This window comes from Bos javanicus, chromosome 14 (assembly GCF_032452875.1).
Source record: "Bos javanicus breed banteng chromosome 14, ARS-OSU_banteng_1.0, whole genome shotgun sequence".
NCBI classification, from domain to species: Eukaryota; Metazoa; Chordata; class Mammalia; order Artiodactyla; family Bovidae; genus Bos; species Bos javanicus.
In genome coordinates, this window is record NC_083881.1 from 75,412,713 (window position 1) to 75,434,761 (window position 22,049).

General features: G+C 36.1%; 1 protein-coding gene across 3 annotated transcripts in view; it reads right to left on the reverse strand.

Annotated features, from left to right (window-relative positions):
* CNBD1 (cyclic nucleotide binding domain containing 1) overlaps nucleotides 1–22,049 on the reverse strand; it is a 496,885-nt gene that overhangs the window by 21,427 nt on the left and 453,409 nt on the right. For all 3 annotated transcript variants that reach the window (XR_009740949.1, XM_061439433.1, XM_061439432.1), the window contains one exon: nucleotides 439–498. Coding sequence is in view for 2 of the 3 variants with exons in the window: in XM_061439433.1 (XP_061295417.1) it covers nucleotides 439–498 (60 nt within the window). In the remaining variant the exon portion in view is untranslated. The remainder of the gene's footprint in view (nucleotides 1–438; nucleotides 499–22,049) is intronic.

The window sequence follows — 22,049 nt, forward strand, 5'->3', positions numbered from 1 at the left end:
TTTATCTTGAATTTTCCATTCCTTCTTTTGTTGTTTCACCCAAGCTATTTCACTGGAAGTTTCTTGAACCATTTCCTTAACCTCCAGTCTTTGGTTTCCTCCTCCATAAAATAAGAAAAGTAATCACAGGAGTTATTGGGGTTAAATGATGTAGCATACATAATCTAAACACACAGAAGGTACTAAATGCATAATCTTCCCTCTAAGAGAAAAACAAATTACCACAAATTTATTTGTATGTTTCTTACACAGCAGTATTAATATATAAGAACAAATGATATTTTAGTATTTCTACTAAATACTTTAGCATCCATTTATTATAATAAAAATTTCACTTTCTTTAATATTCATACTCTCTGGAAAAGCTATTACTAATTTAATGCAGTTTGAAGAATAAATAGCTATCCTAAATATTTGTTGCAATATATGGTATTGTACCTTGAAACTTTTCCATTCTCTCTTTTGTTCCTTTTGCAAATATTCCTTTTTGACATCCTCCTATAGAAAAACAAAAGGTTAGATTAATTAAATGAGCCAATATTTCTTTTAATTATTTAGTCTTTGTATGGTGATTCAATGTAATGCTCATAGCAAACGCCCTCTTTCAACAACACAAGAAACAATTCTACACGTGGACAGATGGTCAAAACCAAAATCAAATTGATTATATTCTTTGCAACCTAAGATGGAGAAGCTCTATACACTCAGCAAAAACAAGACCAGAAACTGACTGTGGCTCAGATCATGAACCCCTTATTGCAAAATTCAGACTTATTGAAGAAAGTAGGGAAAACCACTAGGCCATTCAGGTATGACCTAAATCAAATCCATTATGTTATATGATGGAAGGGACAAATAGATTCAAGGGATTACACCTGACAGAGTGCTTAAAAACTATGGACAGAGGTTTATAACATTGTAAAGGAGAAAGTAACCAAAACATCCCCAAGTAAAACAAATGTAACAAGACAAATAAGGCAATGGCACCCTACTCCAGTACTCTTGCCTGGAAAATCCCATGGATGAAGGAGCCTGGTAGGCTGCAGTCCATGGGGTCACGAAGAGTCGGACACGACTGAGCGACTTCACTTTCACTTTTCACTTTCATACATTGGAGAAGGAAATGGCAACCCACTCCAGTGTTCTTGCCTGAAGAATCCCAGGGATGGGGGAGCCTGGTGGGCTGCCATCTATGGGGTCGCACAGAGTCAGACACGACTGAAGTGACTTAGCAGCACCAGCAGCAGCAAGACAAATTAGTTGTCTGAGGAGGCCTTACAAATATCTGAGAAAAGAAGAGAAGTGAAAGGCAAAGGAGCAAAGTAAAGATATAATAACCATCTGAATGTAGAGTTTCAAAGAATAGCAAGGAGAGAAAAGAAATCATTCTTAAGTGAACAATGCAAAGTAGAGGCAAACCATAGAATGGGAAAGACTAGAAATCTCTTAGAAAATTAGAGATAGCAAGGGAACATTCTATGCAAAGATGGACACGATGAAGGACAGAGACTACGTGTACCTAACATAAGCAGAAGATATTAAGAGGTGGCAGGAATACACAGAGTACATAAAAGGTCTTCATGACCCAGATAACCATGATGGTGTGATCATTCACCTAGAGCCTGACATCCTGTTGTGTAAAGTCAATTGGGCCTTGATGAACAGAGTAGTGGAGGGGATAGAATTTCAGCTGAGCTATTTGAAATCCTAAAAGATGATGCTGTGAAAGTGCTGCACTCAATGTGTCAGCAAATTTGGAAAATTCAGGAGTGGCCATGGAACTGCAAAAGGTCAGATTTCATTTCAATCCCAAAGAAGTACAATGCCAAAGAATGTTCAAACTACCATACAATTGTACTCATTTCACATGCGAGAAAGGTAATGCTCAAAATTCTTCAATCTAGGCTTCACCAGTATGTGAACTGAGAACTTCCAGATGTACAAGCTGGGTTTAGAAAAGGCAGAGAAAGCACAGATTAAACTGCCAACATCGATCAGGTCATAGAAAAAGCATGAGAATTCCAGAAAAACATCTACTTTTGCTTCATTGACTACACTAAAGTCTTTGATTGTGTGGATCACAAGAAACTGTGGAAAATTCATAAAAAGACAAGAATACCAGACCACCTTACCTACCTCCTGAGAAATATGTATGCAAGTCAAGAAGCAACAGTTAGAACTGGACCCGGAACAATGGACTGGTTCAAGATTGGGAGAGGAGTACTTCAAGCCTATATATCATCACCCTGCTTATTTAACTTTTTTTTTAAATTTTATTTTATTTTTAAACTTTACAATATTGTATTGGTTTTGCCAAATATCAAAATGAATCCGCCACAGGTATACCCGCGTTCCCCATCCTGAACCCTCCTCCCTCCTCCCTTCCCTACCCTACCCTCCCTCTGGGTTGTCCCAGTGCACCAGCCCCAAGCATCCAGTACCGTGCATCGAACCTGGACTGGCGACTCGTTTCATACATGATATTATACATGTTTCAATGCTATTCTCCCAAATCTCCCCACCCTCTCGCTCTCCCACAGAGTCCATAAGACTGATCTATACATCGGTGTCTCTTTTGCTGTCTCGTACACAGGGTTATTGTTACCATCTTTCTAAATTCCATATATGCGTTAGTATACTGTATTGGTGTTTTTCTTTCTGGCTTGCTTCACTCTGTATAATAGGTTCTAGTTTCATCCATCTCATTAGAACTGATTCAAATGTATTCTTTTTAATGGCTGAGTAATACTCCATTGTGTATATGTACCACTGCTTTCTTATCCATTCATCTGCTGATGGGCATCTAGGTTGCTTCCATGTCCTGGCTATTATAAACAGTGCTGCGATGAACATTGGGGTACACATGTCTCTTTCCCTTCTGGTTTCCTCAGTGTGTATGCCCAGCAGTGGGATTGCTGGATCATAAGGCAGTTCTATTTCCAGTTTTTTAAGGAATCTCCACATTGTTCTCCATAGTGGCTGTACTAGTTTGCATTCCCACCAACAGTGTAAGAGGGTTCCCTTTTCTCCTCACCCTCTCCAGCATTTATTGCTTGTGGACTTTTGGATCGCAGCCATTCTGACTGGCGTGAAATGGTACCTCATAGTGGTTTTGATTTGCATTTCTCTGATAATGAGTGATGTTGAGCATCTTTTCATGTGTTTGTTAGCCATCTGTATGTCTTCTTTGGAGAAATGTCTATTTAGTTCTTTGGCCCATTTTTTGATTGGGTCATTTATTTTTCTGGAGTTGAGCTGTAGGAGTTGCTTGTATATTTTTGAGATTAGTTGTCTGTCAGTTGCTTCATTTGCTATTATTTTCTCCCATTCTGAAGGCTGTCTTTTCACCTTGCTAATAGTTTCCTTAGTTGTGCAGAAGCTTTTAAGTTTAATTAGGTCCCATTTGTAACTTTTATGTAGAGTACATCATGTGAAGTGCCGGGCTGGATGAATCACAAACTGGAATTAAGCAGTATCAATATCTCAGATATGCAAATGAAACAATCCTAGTATCAGAAAGTGAAGAAGAACTAAGGAACCTCTTAATGAAGATGAAAAAGAAGAGTGCAAAAGCTGACTTAAACCTCAAAATTCAAAAAGCTAAGATCATGGCTCCAGTTCCATCACTTCATGGCAAAGATGGAGAAAAATGGAAACAGTGACAGACTTGAATCTTCACTGGGAGGACTGATGCTGAAGCTGAAGCTCCAATACTTCAGCCACCTAATACAAAGGCCAACTCGCTGGGAAAGACTGATACTGGCAAAGACTGAGGGAAGAAGGAGAGGAGGGTGACAGAAGATGAAGTAGTTGAACGGCATCATTGCCTCAATGGACATGAGTTTGAGCAAACTCTGAGAGATAGTGAAGCACAGGGAAGCCTGGAATGCTGCAGTCCATGCTGCAAAGAGTCAGACATGACTGAGTGACTGAAAACAACAACTTGTGATTCAAACCTTGCACATGTATGACTGGAGGGCTGGGAAATAATAGTAGAGGTCAAATAGACACATGGTAAAAGATATGGGATAACCTATTTGAGCAATACCTCATGTATAGCAGAGTTACATCTTCAAAGACAAACGGTGTCTTGAAACAAAGTTTTACTGGTAGCTTATAATGAATAATTACCAAATATATAAGCAATTTAATTATATTTATATAAAGGGACACTGAACACACACGGGCATGTGTGCAATCTTTCCATGCACTCTTTTATTTTAATAAAACTTCCATTTTATAGTATACTAAGGAACAGGAAGATGAAATCAGAATTGTTTCCATTTTAAAAATAAAGATTTGGTCAACATGATCTCTATGCTGCTATGTATCACTAAGTTATTAATCCATTTGTTCTGTGAATATCAGCTATTTGTTTGTATTACTTTTAAATTCAAAGTGTGACTGTAGTGAGTGAATATAGATCTACATAGGGTTTCCAGGGTGGTGCTGGTGTTAAAGACCCCGTCTGCCAATGCAGGAGATGTAAGAGTCACGAGTTCTGTCCCTAGATCAGGAAGATCCCCTGATGGAGAGCATGGCAAGCCACTCCAATATCCTGGCCCGGAAAATCCCATGGACAGAGGAGTCTGGCCAGCTACAGTCCATGGGGCCGCAAAGAGTCAGACAGCTGAAGCAACTTAGCCTACAGCACACACATATATTGAATAAAAGCTTATATAATATGTACCTAAATATAAAAAATCACCAACTATCTTACTAATAGTCTCCCAGAGAGTCTTTAATTATCAAATATAAAAGGTCACTTTGGCATTTTAGAAAGACATATTTGCATGTCTATTATATTTATACATTTTAGAAGAGCACAAACATGAATATTAAAAGATACATTAAGCAGCAAAAAGAATGAACCACTTATTCCAACTATTCATATCAAAACCTGTAATAGTACCTTTGGCTTATGTATGATCAAAATAATTCAAATTATAATGAATTGGTTTTATACATTCTCATGTAGTAATAAGGATATTAAAGATGTGTACTGTACAGCTGCTTGTTTCTCTTCTGGAATATGGGCTTTCAAGTAAAATTGAAAGTTTCCAGTTGTTCAGCATGATGGATAACAACTTGTTGTAATTTATAAAATAAATAAATTAATAGAGCGCAGTCACATGAAGTATTCATCTTTCACTAAAATACATGAACACAAGCTACACAAATATAACTCGAATCTTGGGAATTCAGCAGACACATAAATACCTACCTTGTTCATTCTTTATGTTTTCACTTTAGTATTCAGAAAATATCAGCTTAAAAATGTTTCCCAAAAAGTAAATGCTATATAAAACTGATTCTGTTTTTATTTTGAGATGTGTGATAGTTTGACATTCTCCTTTGAAATTATGCCTATAATGATTCCCAGTGTGAAGCAATCCTTAGGATTAATCGTAATGGCTATGAATCTACTGACATTAATATTCCTCATACAGGGATAGTCTGCTGGATAACTTCACATTATTGAATAACTAATGACCCCCTTCTCTTTTGGCAGTCCAAATGAGACATCTTTCAGTGAAAACAAAACACAGATGTTCAGCATTAGCAGAAGTCCGGGGTGACACTCTAAACATATGCAAGGAATGGAAACCCTAGATCTTCTCTTATGTGTAAGAAATTCTGACAAGTGACTGTAAAATTTCCTAATAGCATCATTTGGTTTTGTAAGAGTATAATTTTGTTTATGTATTAGATAATAATATCCTCCTAAATTCCAGTCCTTACACTGATGCCAAAACTATATTTTTTTCAAAAATAAAAGTAATGATACATTACATTTAAAAAATCATATTTATCTTCATTATTTTCATACCATTTCTACATAAAATAACAAAATAAAAACTATAATGTAAAAGATAATTTATCTGCACTATCAAAATAAATTCTTAAATTAATATCTTTTGTCAAAAATTTCTAAGTGGCTTCCTTCATTGTTCATTTTTAGCTTACTCAAGTGTCTTCTCCGTGTGGACTTCCTTGCTTCCATTCAAGCGGAATATCTGACATTGTACACTTAATTCATTTCTCCCCACTAGAAGCTTTGCGAAGGCAGTGAGTCATTTGACTTATTTATCACTCTATTTGCAAAGCCTGAATAGAGGACAGAGCAGGTGCTCAATAAATATTTGTTAGTTATACAAAAGAGAAACAAAAAATCAAGTGCTTTCATCTGTCTACTTGCCTGCCTTCCTTCCTGCCTTCCTCCCTTTGTTAGTTCAGTGGGTGAGGTGTCATCCTCCCCAAGCCAGTGTAACCATGCTCTGAATTTAATAAACAATAAACTCTATTCAAGTGAGTTAAAACTGCACCCTAACCAATCCCTTTATAAGTGAAACTTCAGCAAATTATTTTTAAATTGAAGAATAAATTACGCACTATAAAACGTACTTTTCTTACATTATCTGTTTGATGAGCTTTCACCACCCAAAACAAATTCTCACCCTGGAAATTTTCCTTATAACAATCTTCTTTTCAGTCAAACCCCTTTTCACAGAGGCAATTGCTATCTGACTTCTACTGCTGTAGGTTATTTTTGACTATTTTACTAAAAGAAAGCATACAATATGTCATCTTTTTTGCTTCTAGTTTTATTCACTTTGCATAATATCTATAAGATTTTTTGTGTATTCTTTATGTGTATCAGTCTATTACATTTTATACCAAGCAGTTTTCTATTGTTTTAATGAATCACAGATAGCTAACTAGCTTTCCTGTTGATGGATATTTGGGTTTTTCATTTCTTATTATTAAGACTTAAAACACTATGAACGTTCTTGTAAAAATATTTTTGTATTCATTGACCTTTGTGTTAAATACTTAGGAGTAAAAATACTTCTTAACTTTGTTGGAAATGGCAAAGATTTCTCGAAGCTGGTTGTAAAATCTAATTGCTTTTCATCTTGCTACGTGCTAATCTATGACATCCAGGTCATTAAACACATTTTTCTATGCTTTCTTCTAGATTTATGGTTCTAGGTTTTACGGTTACTTTATCTGTCTTAAACGATGATGATGATGATTTTATTTTTATAGAATGAGAATAGGGTTATTATTCATTTTTTCCATATAAATATTCAGTTATATGTTCTTTTTTACATTTTTAAATTTTAGCCATCCTGCTACATATAAAATAGTATGCAATTGTGGTTTCACATTGGATTTTTCTGTTGATTAACGATACTGAACACTTTTCACTTGTTTATTGATCACTACCATATTTTAGTCTGTGATATGTTTGTTCAAATCCTTTGCTATTTTCAATTTAGTGTTCCGTTTTCTTGCTATATCTCCTGGGAAATGTGTATGTACATCAAGATGCAACAGTTAGAATTGGGCATGGAACAACTGACTGGTTCAAAACTGGGAAAGGAGTATGACAAAGTTCTGTATTGTCACCCTGCTTATTCAACTTCTATGCAGAGTACCTCACGTGAAATGTTGGACTGGATGAAGCGCAAACTGCAATCAAGATTGCTGGGAGAAATAATGACAACCTGAGATATGCAGATGATACCACTATAATGGCAGAAAGTGAAGAGGAACTAAAGAACCTCTTGATGAGGGTAAAAGAGGAGAATGAAAAATCTGGCTTGAAACTCAACATTCAAAAAACTAGGATCATGGCATTTGGTCTCATCACTTCATGGCAAATAGAAGGGGAAAAAGTTAAACCGATGACAGATTTTATTTTCTTAGGCTCAAAAATCACTGCAGATTGTGACTGCAGTCACAAAATTAGAAGACACTTGCTCCTTGGGAGAAAAGCCATGACAAACCTAGACAGCATATTTAAAAAACAGAGACATTACTTTGCCAACCAAAGCTATGGGTTTTCCAGTAGTCATGTTCAGATATGAGAGTTAGACCATAAAGAAGGCTGAGCACTGAAGAATCAGTGCTTCCAAACTGTGATGTTGGAGAAGACTCTTGAGAGTCCCCTGGACTGCAAGAAGATTCAACCAGTCAATCCTAAAGGAAAGCAGCCCTTAATATTCATTGGAAGGAATGATGCTGAAGCAGAAGCTCCAATACTTTGTCCACTTGATGTGAAGGGCTATTTGGAAAAGACCCTGATGCTGGGAAAGATTGAAGGCAAAAGGAGAAGGAGGAGGCATAGGATGAGATGGTTAGAGAGCATCACTGATTCAATGGACATGAATTTGAGCAAACTCTGTGAGATAGTAAAGGACAAGGGAGCCGGACATAGTACAGTCCATGGGATAGCAGAGTCGAACATGACTTAGCAACTGAATGGCATTATTAGCATTAATTCTATTGGTTAGTTTCTTAAATTTATAATATATAAATAATTATTGAAACTTCTAGATTTTTTTCTTTAAGCAACCCCACCCATCATTCTCAAATACCTTAATATTTCCTATCAACAAGGACTTTTCCTACATGCTCATAATATAACCATCAAAATTACGAAACTCATAACATGATTAAGAAGCTGTCTACCTAACTCTTCTACTTTTTCTTATATATTCCTTTCCTCCTTTTGTAATTAGGACATATTTTATGGGGGAGTTACTTTAGAAATGCTCCATTCCTCTTTGCATCTTCAGCCCTGATTATTTATTTGTGTTTGGAAATATGGTTTTCAATTTTATTCAAAAGTTATAATCAATATTATATGTTGTTATATAATTTATAGTGTAAATAATATATATTGTATAGATAATATATATAGATAAATAGTATTATATACATTCAGACTCCAAGCAGCAGCTGCTACATGTGCTCATTGCTATGGAGTGTCCCTCTCCCAAGCTCTCTCAGTGGATAGAACAAGTCTACACATCCAGTTGAACCAACATTCAATACTTTCAATTTCAGTGTGCTACTACAGGTTTCTTTCTAGTTTTCTTTTTCTCTTTTACAAATTGTAACTAACTTCTCTAATAGTGAGTAAACTGCCTTAAGTCATCCTTAACATATTTACGTATTTGGTTAATCTTCCTGTAGGTGATCAGTTTCCTATCTCTAGCGCTGTTCACTGGTTATTCTTCCTGTAGATGACCAATTTCCTATCTCTAGCACTGTTCACTTCCTCCTTAGGGAATTCCCCCCAAGGAAGCTCCATCTCAGACATCCTACACTCCTCAGTAATCCTGGAATTCACACTGCCCGCCGGTGGATCCCTGCTAATGGACAGACAACAGCCTCTTCAGTGCCTCCTACGTGATAGTCCGCACCTTGTCCGCTCCCTTCAGGAATCCTCACCCCATGCAGACTCCAACACTAGGGCTTGGCAGCACCCTTACGCAAGGAACCCTCTTCCCTCCTCAAGCTCCAAAATCTTGCATGGCATTTCTAGACCCTCTGGAAGGGATCTACCCTCTACCCTCTCCAGGGCTGACACTCTTTAAAAGGGGCAGCCCTCCTAAGTGGGCAACCTTCTCCAGCTTCAAAAGCTCGGGACTCAGCACCAGCTCGGCACATCACCTTTAGGCTGCATGTGCTCTGACACTATGTCTGCTGCCCTTCTGCAGGGAGGCCCTCCCAACCTGAAGATAAGTAATTTTTCTTTAAACTCAGACTGAATTTACACTAAAAATAGATATCTTATGTCTTGATAAACACTGATGATGCTTTCCCACAAACAGAGTAAAAAAAAAATATGTGTGTATATATATATATATATATGTCTTCTCTTGACTTCTGTTAGAAATACAGGCAAAGCACTGTAAGAAACTTCAAGGTTTATTTCCATGCAGGCCAGCAGGGATGGCTGGTGGTCCTGCTGTGCACAGTCATTCAGGGACCCAGACTCTTCCCATCACGTGGCTCCTTCATTCCAGAGGCCTCAGAGTCCTCCTCTAGACCCTCTGAATCCAGAATCAAACAAGAGAAGATGGAAAATGGAGGATCATGCGTGGGAAATCTGAAAACTACAAGAAAATCTGAAAAATGTAATCTGGCTTTGTGTTCAGGAGGAAAGTGAAAAGATTTTGTTGTACAAACAGCTAATTTCATCACAACATTATGTTTAGGTCTTTGTGAACTGCAAGTATAGTTCATGGCTGATCATATAGAAGAAAAAGAGATATAAATAAAATTTTTGTAAAGTGTATGCCAACTAAATAATGGGTTGTTTAAACAAAATGGAAATGTCATTGAACAATAATAAAGAAATTCTAATCAACATTGAGATTTTTAAACTTTTTTTTTGTAGGTGATATATTGTAATTTTTTTTCAGATTTTATTACAAAGAGATTACATGAGGCAGCTCTATATAAGATATAACATGAATTTTCTCTGATTCCTTTTAAAATAACCCTTAAGGAATCATCCAATTTTAGTGCTGTGAGAAACAGACCTATGAAATCATCTACAGCTTAAAATATTGAAGATGCTATACTTAGGTAGCAAATATTAACTCTTTTTCCTTCTCTAAAGTGTTCTAATCTTACCCACTTAAGCTCTCAAACCTATTACAAAATGCTCCCTCTGAAGAAACAGAGCACCTGGAGTAACGGAAAGAAAATGGCAACTGCAGATTTACTTTAAAAATCGTCTCCAATTGTTTACAGTGAAATTTAATCTTGCAATTTTAGATGACAAGATTAGAAAATTAGATTCTTGTAATTTAAACCTAACATCCATTTTCCTAGAAAGTAGTAACACTGTCTGACAGATTAAAGAAACATAAATAATAATCAAATTACATTGTTCTATTTTCCTAATTTTAGGAAAGCATTCATTTAGAGTATTGCTAATAAATAAGAGAGAGTGATTATTTAACAAATACAACAAAAATCCATTGTTTAGCAAAAGCAAAACACCAACAAACTTTCTAAAGGACCTAATCTAACCTTAAGCAAAGACACATGACTTGTGATCCCTGTATTTGTATAGAAACAACATTTAGGAAAAGATTATAGAATCTTTTAGACGGAAACTTAGACATCATTTTATTAGCCCCATAGTACTGGGCTTCTTCAGTGGCTCCATGGTAAAGAATACAATGCAATGCAGGAGATGTGGGTTTGATTCCTGGATGAGGAAGATCCCCTGGAGAAGGAAATGGCAACCCACTCTAGTATTCTTGCTTGGGAAATCCTAAAGACAGAGGAGCATGGGAGGCTACAGTTGATGGGATCAGGAAAGAGTTGGGCATGTGGTACCGATTAGACAACAAAAAATAGCACTGTAAGTTTTCTCTGTAAGTTTCTTAACACATGGAATCCCAGTCTTAACTCGAACACTCCCATGGGATGGGGTTTCAGCAGCTCACAGGCGAGCAAGGGCCACTGGTGTATATATAGGATCTAATAAAATTTACATTGTCTTACACTTACAATAAAATGTCTTACACTGGTTTGAAACAAAGTTTCTTATGACTTTTAACTATTAATTCTTATTCTATATCCTGGATAATGAATACATTTACACCTTCTACATGAAATATTTTTAATAATGATGATCAATATAATGTAATTCATTTTCTTTATTTTGTATACCTTTCTTAATATCAATTCTTTAATATTTCTAACTAAATTGTCAACTCTTTTTTCGGAATGCCTGTGCTATTCCTAACAGAAAAGCATTTTTTGAGAAACAACATACTTGGCATTTGCAATGTCAGTTTTCACTTAAAAATGTGTGATAATACCCCAATAATTAAATTCACTTGAACTTCAGATCTCTCATGCAATTTCAAATAAAAGTCTTATTATATTCATATGTTACTTATATTTATTATTTTGAAAGAATGGTGATTTTGTTAGCTCACAAATTTGGCATGTAACCTTAATTTCTTAAGGAAAAATAATGTTATTAGGCAAAATATTCAATAGGATTTGAAGTACTGGAAGTTGCTTTATAAAGTAAAACATTTTAAACTTGTTTATGCAAATATATGGGTTTCCCTGGTACCTCAACTGGTAAAAAAATCCACCTGCATCGAACCCAGGTCTCCCACATTGTGGGCAGATTCTTTACCGTCTGAGCCACCAGGGAAGGCCAAGAATACTGGAGTGGGTAGCCTATCCCTCTCCAGGGGATCTTCCCGACCCAGGAATCAAACTGGGATCTCCTGCATTGCAGGTGGATTCTTTACCAGCTGAGCTGCCAGGGAAGCTCTGTATATGCCTACTATTAAAGAAATGGCAAGTATCCATTCCCACTGAGAACTATTTCCAGAGGAAAAATATCTCAATTATTAATATAGAAATATTCCTGCTTAGTTTGTTCCTATTATTTACTGTTTATGAGCACCAAGCTGGAGAGACTGTGTCATTTTTAGGTAAATATCCAGTGGGATATCTAATTCAATATGGTTGAAAGAATACAAGTGTTGACTGAGCATTTCTCCCCACTCACATTCCAGTGAAGTGGAAGGAAAATATTAAAATAAAATCAAATGGATAGTAGTATTAGAGAGGAGAGCAGAACAAACCAGTAAGATATAAGATAGAAGGCAAAATGATATAATAAACAAAGAAAATGATAATCTCATCTAAATCAATGTTCAGTTCAGTTCAGTTCAGTCGCTCAGTCGTGTCTGACTCTTTGCAACCCCATGAATCGCAGCACGCCAGGCCTCCCTGTCCATCACCAATTCCCAGAGTTCACCCAGACTCACGTCCATCGAGTCAGTGATGCCATCCAGCCATCTCATCCTCTGTCGTCCCCTTTTCCTCCTGCTCCCAATCCCTCCCATCATCAGAGGCTTTTCCAATGAGTCAACTCTTCACATGAGGTGGCCAAAGTATTGGAGTTTCAGCTTTAGCATCATTCCTTCCAAAAAACACACAGGACTGATCTCCTTTAGAATGGACTGGTTGGATCTCCTTGCAGTCCAAGGGACTCTTAAGAGTCTTCTCCAACACCACAGTTCAAAAGCATCAATTCTCTGGTGCTCAGCTTTCTTCACAGTCCAACTTTCACATCCATACATGACTACTGGAAAAACCATAGCCTTGACTAGACAAACTATATTAAAAAAAAAAACAAAAAAAAAAAAACCTTTTCCTGAAGAAGGAACATTTGCTTGTGCTCTGAATTCAGTCAGTTACTGACTATACGAAGTGGCTTCTTTGAATGTTTCTTCACAGTCAGAGCTATTGACTTTAGTATGCGTCTTCAGAATAAAGTAATTCCACAGTTAGAAGGTGAACTGGGAGCTCTCATTTAGAGGAAACCTAAAGTAACTTTCAGAGAAGGCAATGGCATCCCACTCCAGTACTCTTGCCTGGAAACTCCCATGGATGGAGGAGCGTGGTAAGGCTGCAGTCCATGGCGTCGCTAAGAGTCAGACATGACTGAGCGACTTCCCTTTCACTTTTCACTTCCATGCATTGGAGAAGGAAATGGCAACCCACTCCAGTGTTCTTGCCTGGAGAATCCCAGGGACAGAGGAGCCTGGTAGGAGGCTGTCTATGGGGTCGCACAGAGTCGGACATGGCTAAAGCGACTTAGCAGCAGCAGCAGAGTAAGTTTTGGGTCAGAGAAATAGGGCAGCATAGCAGTTTCCCAGCATTCTGCTCCTGTAGGCCCTGAACACGTGAGGCCTGAAGGAGTCCACACCCAGACACGTATCAGTGGTATCAGCGATTTCTCCCTGCTACCAGTTTCCATGTAACCCCGCAGAGCTACAGCTCCTACAAGCAGATTCCCCATTTCTCGGCTTTGTACAATGTTCAAGCTGGTTTGAACACAGCACTCCAGCTGTCAGTGTGGAGTCTCATATGTAAATATAGACATAAATTCAAGAACCGTAAAATACATAGGACACAACTGATACATTTGATGCTATATTATATTCTTGGATATTAAAAACATAACTAGTTTTTCTTTTAACACTTCCAATAAATAGTAAAATGGATATAATTGGTGATTCACTCTTAAGTTATAAGATTGAACTGAGGTTTTATCTTACATTAAAAAATAAGAAAAGAAAGAAAGAAAGAAAAATCAAGGAATGAGAGTAACGTTAGAAAGTTGAAAACCAAATCTAGAATTTTCAAGATTCATGGCACATGTCCCAAGAGGGATAACAGAGCCTTTACAATGAGAGGACTTGAGTATTCAGATGTCATTGTAACCTTTCTAAATTATCTCCTTCTGGCTTTATCCTTGCTCCTTCCACTCTAGCCACACTGGCTTTCTTTCCGTTCCTTGCAATTGCTTAACATGTTAACTCAGATAAGAATCAGTCTTTGTATATGTCTGTTCGCTTTGTCTAAAACACTTTTACAATAAATATTAGATTCATTACCTCAACTTTTTTTCAGACCTCTGCTCACATATCAACCTATCCACAGGGCCTTCCTTATCGGAGTTTTATAGGCTAACACACTTCATGCAAAGCACTCCACGTTTTGCTATTTTTATCCTCACAATGTTGATTGCAATCAAAATCGTTTATTTATTTACTGTTGATCTCCTTCCCTAGACTTCTGGCACTTGCTGTTTGTCACCTACTTGTCCTCTACACTCAGATACTGACTGGAACATAGCTGGTACATAATAAATACTTGATGAATAACCCAGTTAATGAAAACTGAATGGTAGGAATCGAAGAAAATTTCCCACCCTTTGGAAAGAGTTATGTGTTCAGAACAAAAGACCCCAACATTCATTGACAAGGAGTCAAAACAGAAACTTAAAAAATAAAACACAGTGAAAAAAATGAGGTTCTCCTCAGATTATTTATTTGTAAAATGAACAATGAAGCAGTACAAATAATGTTGAAGCTACAGTTATTTACTCAACTAACCTAGCATTCAAATGTGAGTTGAAAGTAAAACATTTTGGTACATAGAACATAGAGAAATGAACACATTAAAAAAAATCCAAGTGAGAAAAGGCACATTGGAAGACATAAGAAACAGAAAAAATAAAATAAAATAGAGGCAGTATTTCAGAAATTGCTAACAATTCAGCACTAACTTTATAGATTAATTAAAGAAGAACATTAGATAAAATGGGGTACAAAACAGAAATCTGCATATTTTATTTGGGTCATATCATGCAAACTCATTTCTACTGGAAAATGGAAGCATATATTTGGATCAATGATTACTATGTTTGCTCTATATAAATTTCCAGTAGAAATATTGATATTATGTTTTATTTTGTGTTGGTAGGATGAAATATTAAAGGACAAAATAGATCTTGGTTTTTATTTCAGTTATTTTCTGTATATTTCATTCTTAAATCAAAAGAGTCAAAATTTTGAAAAGAGAAACTACATCTCCAGTTAACAGTGTTAAAGACAACATATAAAGAAGACATTGATCAAATTATTTCAAAAGGCAATTATTTTCAAAATAAATTGTTTTTGAGGGACTTAATTAAATAGTTATTGAACCAAACTCAGTCAGATACACTATTTATTTTATTTACTAAAAATAAAAATATAAGTGTACCTTATGTAAAGTTCAAAAGTATAAAGGTATATGAAATAAACATTTTAAAAAATCTATATTATTCCCTCCAATGACACTTCCTACCTTATAGCTAATCATTGACAGATGACAATGGCAAGTTCTTCTAGAACATGAAAGTTAGACTTATGATAACAAGGACATAGATCTATAAAGATATGCTGTCAAATATATTACTGTATTCAGAAGGCCACCAGAAGGATTTTTAGAAAGACTAATGGGATTTCCTTGTTTCATGACAGGAAATCAGTCCAATTCTCTAATCCTCATGAGAACATGCATTATCAGAACAGGGGAATTTTTATTTTTTACAACACAGAACTGACATATAAATGTATTACTTGAGTAAGAAAATTCACTTGATTTGCAAGTAATTTCTGATGTATACTTTGACAGTTCTAAATAAAATATAAATTAAATTTTAAATATAAATAGCATTTAACATTTGTAGCAGTCTTCAATTACAAAACATGGCAAGTGGACTAGGTGTATTTTTATGTTCACCTCATCTTAACATCTTAGTGGTTAAAGATAGAGAAAGGCTGCTTCCACATTTAAACAGCTTACATTTTAGTAGGGTAGAGAGATGACTTCAAATGTCTTACCAGTAAAATTAAATGATGCACAAGGTGCAAAAGCTGTGCAGAACAGGAGAGAGACAGAGAGGAATTTTCCCAGCAGCGCTGCAGCTTTGGGAAAGACTTTAGAGAGAAAATTTCCCGTGGACGGGATTAGAAAGATGAACTTGCTAGGCTGATAAAAGAATAGAAAGTAGGCAAAGACACAGAGGCATGAAATAGGACAGTGCACTAAAAATACTTTCAGGCAATTTTGCATTAGTTGATCATAACAAAGAGTAAACGTCAGGAGAAAACCCTGGAAAAGTCTGTCGGGGCTGAGTCATGGATGAGCTGGTATTAGCTGAGTTACTTGAACTCTAACTTATAAGCCATGGAATATGAATGAATGGGTTTTAGAACTAGAAGAGAGTATAGAGGTTATATTATCTAAATTTTAAAATTTAAAGTCATCTACAGTCATTTAGTAATTGTGATCTGTAAGCAGCATCACACAAAGCACCTTAGACTCTATGTCCATTTGTTTAAAAAAAGTCCAGAGATTAAACTTCACAGAGGAGTCTGGAATATATACAATCAAATGGGGAAATCGTGGGCTTAGAGGAAAGGTCATTAACTTGAGAAATGAATCAGGTTTGTTGGAGCACATAGGAGATCGTTATCAAAATGCAATTTGGCCTGGATTCCCTGTCACATTTCACTTGTTTAAGTCTTATGTAAACTTTTGAAATATTAATTCACCACATTTTTTGTTTTCAATCAGTTAATGATATTTTTATCTACTTTATACAAGGCCCTGAACTGAGTGCTGTTGTGAGGTTTCTGAAATTTGAAAAGTGTTGTCCTTATAATGTATAATCTTGTTGAAGATATAGGGCTTAAACATTTTAAATAATAAATAATGAAAGATTTAAATAAAAGAAGCTATCCCAAGGTAACAGCTTTATTGCTGAATCTCTTTATTGCTAAAGAAATAAGCACTGTTCACTTGTGGCTTCCTTAGATATTCCTGTTATCTTCAATTCTAAGATTTATTACCAATCTTACCAAATGGGTCCTAGTCTAGACAGAGTAGTTAGTCAATCATCAAAAATATTTTTGTAATTATAATATTAGATCTAGGGTTAGTCATCATAAGGCATATTGTAGAAATGAATGCCAGAAGAAGGTGACGATCAAAAGAGAATAGGATCCTTAACAATGGATAAAATTGAATACCTTAATTCATGTAGCAGAAGTCATCACAAAAATAAGACTGCATGGAATAAACTATAAATAGATAAAGTATTAATTTGTTTGAGTCAAAGCCTATCAACGGGAAATTGAAGTTGAAACTAAACATTCAGTGAGTTTCCAAGGCAGTGCCAGAGCTCTTGTAGTCTTTAAATGGTGTAAAAGCAGAGTAATACAATATTTGACTATTTTAAGGACTGTCTTAAATGCATGATGCTTTATGGTACCATTTGATACCAAAAGTCAGCCAAGGATCTGTAAATTTCAAATGTAATAAATTCAGAAATAAGAAAAATCAATGAGGCCTACATTATCAGGAGTGTGTTGTCAGACTTTATTAAAAGATGAGATGTTGAATGTCTTTTCAGTCAACAGTCATTAGAGCAATGATGGGCTATGAGTATGCACACTATTTCACACTTGACTTAATGTGAATGTTTTCTTCTTACTGATGTTTTCTTTTTAAAATGGCATAGGAATTAATCTCGATTTATTTCAGTTATCCATAAAATTTCTATGAATGATAGTTTATAAGCAAAAGATTTCAAAGATAATAGTAGAAATGTTAAGACTATCCTAAAACCATGACAATAAAATTAGATAAAAGTAAATATTTACATTTATTTAATTACTCCAGTACTTTGGCCACCTGATGTGAAGAGCTGACTCATTGGAAAAGACCCTGATGCTGGGAAAGATTGAGGGCAGGAGGAGAAGGGGACGACAGAGGATGAGATGGTTGGATGGCATCACTGACTCAATGGACATGGGTTTCAGTGGACTCCAGGAGTTGGTGATGGACAGGGAGGCCTGGCATGCTGTGGTTCATGGGGTTGCAAAGAGCTGGACATGACTGAGCAACTGAACTGACTGACTGACTGAATTATATCATATAAGCAGTAAAGAAAGAAGGTAAAAGGAAATCAAGTTTGTCAATTGTATACTAAATATTTTTTAAAAATAATTCATGAATTATATATATATATATAATTCATGAGTTATATATACATATATATCCTATATATGTATCCAATACATAGATTAAATAAAACAGAATTCTGTCATATTTAAGTAAAATTGTGGGTCAATTAAGTTTTACCTACAGCTTCCCAAATAAAATGTTAATATAAAAGTTAGCATTCCTAGAATGGATTACTCAAGATACCCATTACTCAATAGAGAGGGATTAAGAACCTGGGTTCTGAAACCATGTAGCCTGGTTTCAAACTCCAGCCATAAGCTTTATTAGGCAGATGATTTGGGGATTATCAAACTTCCTGGTACTCAAATTATTCTCTTAAAAACAGATACTGATAGCACCACTTCATAGAATTCTTGTGAGGGTTTGACTATTAAATGTAAAGCATATAGTAAGTTGCTGTTCAGTCACTAAGTCATGTCTGACTCTTTGCGACCCTATGAAGTGCAACATGATAGGCTTCCCTGTCCTTCACTGTCTCCCAGAGTTTGCTCAGACTTATGTCCATTGAGTCAATGATGCCATCCAACTATATCTAATCTGTCAAATATTATTACTACTCAAATATGGCAATATAAAATCAAAGAGAATTGAAAATAATAAAGCTACCTCTAGTATCTTTTGAAAAACAAAGCTCTGCTGAATGTTGTGTTTTTCATTTTTAATATGAATCCATCAATTTCTTTCATAAGTATTTGATAGCATTTATTTCTATTATTAAAATGAAGAATGTGTGATTTAGGAAAAAGAAAAGTTAATATCTGTGATAATCACAGGTCATTTAGTTTTCTTATCATTCTTAGACCTGTACAGAAATTTGTATAATTCACTCTATATTTTGGGCTTCCCTTGTGGCTCAGCTGGTAAAGAATCTGCCTGCAATTCGGGGAGACTTGGGTTCAATCCCTGGGTTGGGAAGATCCCCTGGAGAAGGGAAAGGCCATCCTCACTAGTATTCTGGCCTGGAGAATTCCATGGACAGTCCATGGAATTGCAAAGAATATCTGTGACAATCACAGATTATCTAGTTTTCTTATCATTCTTAGACCTGTAAGAAAATTGTTATAATTCACTCTATATTTTACTGTTTCTTTTTTATGATGCCTGGTTATGACAAAAGAGGGCTTGGAAATTTTCTTTGTCTCACGACAATATTTTTTAAAAATTTCCACAACCTATAGCAATTCAGTTCCTTATACATGTGGATGAATATGCTGCCTTTCTTCTTTACTTCATTGTTATTTATATTTCTTGCAGCTATCAGCAGTATCTGCTTTCTTTCCAATTCTGATCTATTGTTCAAAACTTATCCTCAAATTTTATCTTCTGCAAGAAACTTCCAAGAATACTGCAAACCAAACGATCAATCTCCTAAATCTTTGACCTTATAATTCTAGCTGTCCATAAGCAAGGTGATTCTAAAACTGAATGATATTTATGCTTAACAGTCTGTATCTCAAGCATCTATCATGGAATACATGCATGTGACATCTAAAAGTTAGTGGGCAGAGATGACAGAACACATGAAACAGCACTGGCAACCTGGGTCTCCTGCATCGCAGGCCAATTCTTTACTGTCTGAGCCATTAGGGAAGGCCCATGAGAAAGTAGCATGCTGATTTTACTCGATACGCATCTTTTCTAAACTTTGTTTTAAAAAAGACTTTCATCATGTTCATGTTTTATAACAATTTAAAATTATTTGGAGTATTGAAATCTCATATGCTGTCACTTGTTTTATTTTTGTAATACGTTATTTTTGTAAATCAATAAAGTATTTTTGATACTGTAATGAGAATTAAATAAACTAGAAAATTCATATTTGCTTTATTTTGCTGGTTAAAATTATAATAATTATATGCTAAAAATTAATTTGGTCTTTTTGATATTATTAAATTCATGATTTTTCAACTTGGTATATATTATTACCTATAAATATATATTATCAAGTGGCTTTGTATAACTGTATCCATTCTGAAATATTAAGCATTATGTTCAACGTTAATGTGTAGAAGTGTAACCCTATTCAAAAACACCTTTTATGTATCTACAACTGTACCTATCCATGTGTGTTTATGAAATGTTACTGATATTCGTTTTTAAATACCCTATTGTCTAATCTACTATTTTAACTCAGTTCTTCCTCCCACTTAGTGTTAGTCGCTCAGTCGTGTCTGACTCTTTGCAATCCCATGGACTGTAGCCCACCAGGTTCCTCTGTCCATGGGATTCTCCAGGCAAGAATACTGGAGTGGATTGCCACTCCCTTCTCTAGAGGACCGTCCCAACTCAGGGATCGAACCTGAGTCTCCTGCGTTGCAGGCAGATTCTTTACTGTTTGAGCTACAGGGGAGACCTAACTTTTCAGCAGTTTTGGAAATGGGTAACCCCTCTGTTCAGAGAAGGTGATGGCACCCCACTCCAGTATTCTTGCCTGGAAACTCCCATGGATGGAGGAACCTGGTGGGCTGCCGTCTCTGGGGTCACACAGAGTCGGACACGACTGAGTGACTTCACTTTCACTTTTCACTTTCATGCATTGGAGAAGGAAATGGCACCCCACTCCAGTGTTCTTGCCTGGAGAATCCCAGGGACGGGGAGGCTGGTGGGCTGCCGTCTCTGGGGTCACACAGAGTCGGACACGACTGAAGCAACTTAGCAGCAGCAGCAGCAACCCCTCTGTTAGAGGCTGGATAGGAGAGGAAAACAAGAAAATCCCAACAGGTTGCAGACATATTCAAACAGGTTCATGACAGATTTTTGTTGTTGTTACTCTGCAATTATGTTGTTATTATTTATAGCTTTACTAACTCTTCTCACGTGCTATAATAAATATATATCATATCTGTTTAAAAGCCATGGTTCCAAAGGAAGGGCTAGGGTGGGGGGTTATCTTCTTTCCTCTGCATTCCACAGAGATGCTGAATGGTTTCTAGCTTGGTGTAAGTTTGCCTTGATATTTTGTGACTGGTGTTGCGTGAGTAATGAAAATAATGTATCAGAACCCTGCATTAGAAAGTAGGCAGCTGACAATATGCTTGTGCTTTTGGCTACAAAATATAAGCAGGCTGCTGTACTTTATGAAAACTTCAACCTTCACCCGCCTCTGTGTGCAGTGACAAGGCTACACTGAGACAGTCCAGATGTTACAGATGCATGGATCCCACTGAGCTGATCTTTATCCTGGAGGAAATCCCAGAATATTCTGGCCGGAGAAAGGTGAAAGAAAGCACTTAGAGTTACATCATATACAACGTTAAGTCCAGAAGCAATAATGAATAGTTTGCTTTGTTTATTTGTCTGAGAATTTTAAGACAACACCCATGGTGAAATCCCACAGGGCATATGTATAATGAAAAATATACAAAATGATAAAAGCTAAAAGTCATTTTTAATTAGCGTATCAATAATGAAAAGCGCAACTGAACAGATGTCCCTTGCTTTGGGCCCAGAAGTTCATGAACTACAAGCTCTGTCAGGTGAAGGAAAAACAAAACAAAACAAAAGCAACAGTTCGCTTTAGGATCTTAATAGGAGCACTCTTGCTGATTTTACCCTTTGTAACTTTATGTGGATACTGTTATCTCTCCAAAAATATCAAGGGCCATTCTCATAATGGAGATTTACAGATCATATTTGAATTATATCACTGAGGAGTTACATTATATTACATCATCTCAATACATTTGTATGGAAGTCACAGAACGAAGTATACCTGGGGTATGTTACTTACATCAAGCCTTTGCTGTACTCATACCCCCAATCTGTTTTCCACACAAGTAATTTTTATGAAACATTGGCTGCATATGTTCTGCATTATCATTATTTACAAGAAATATACACAT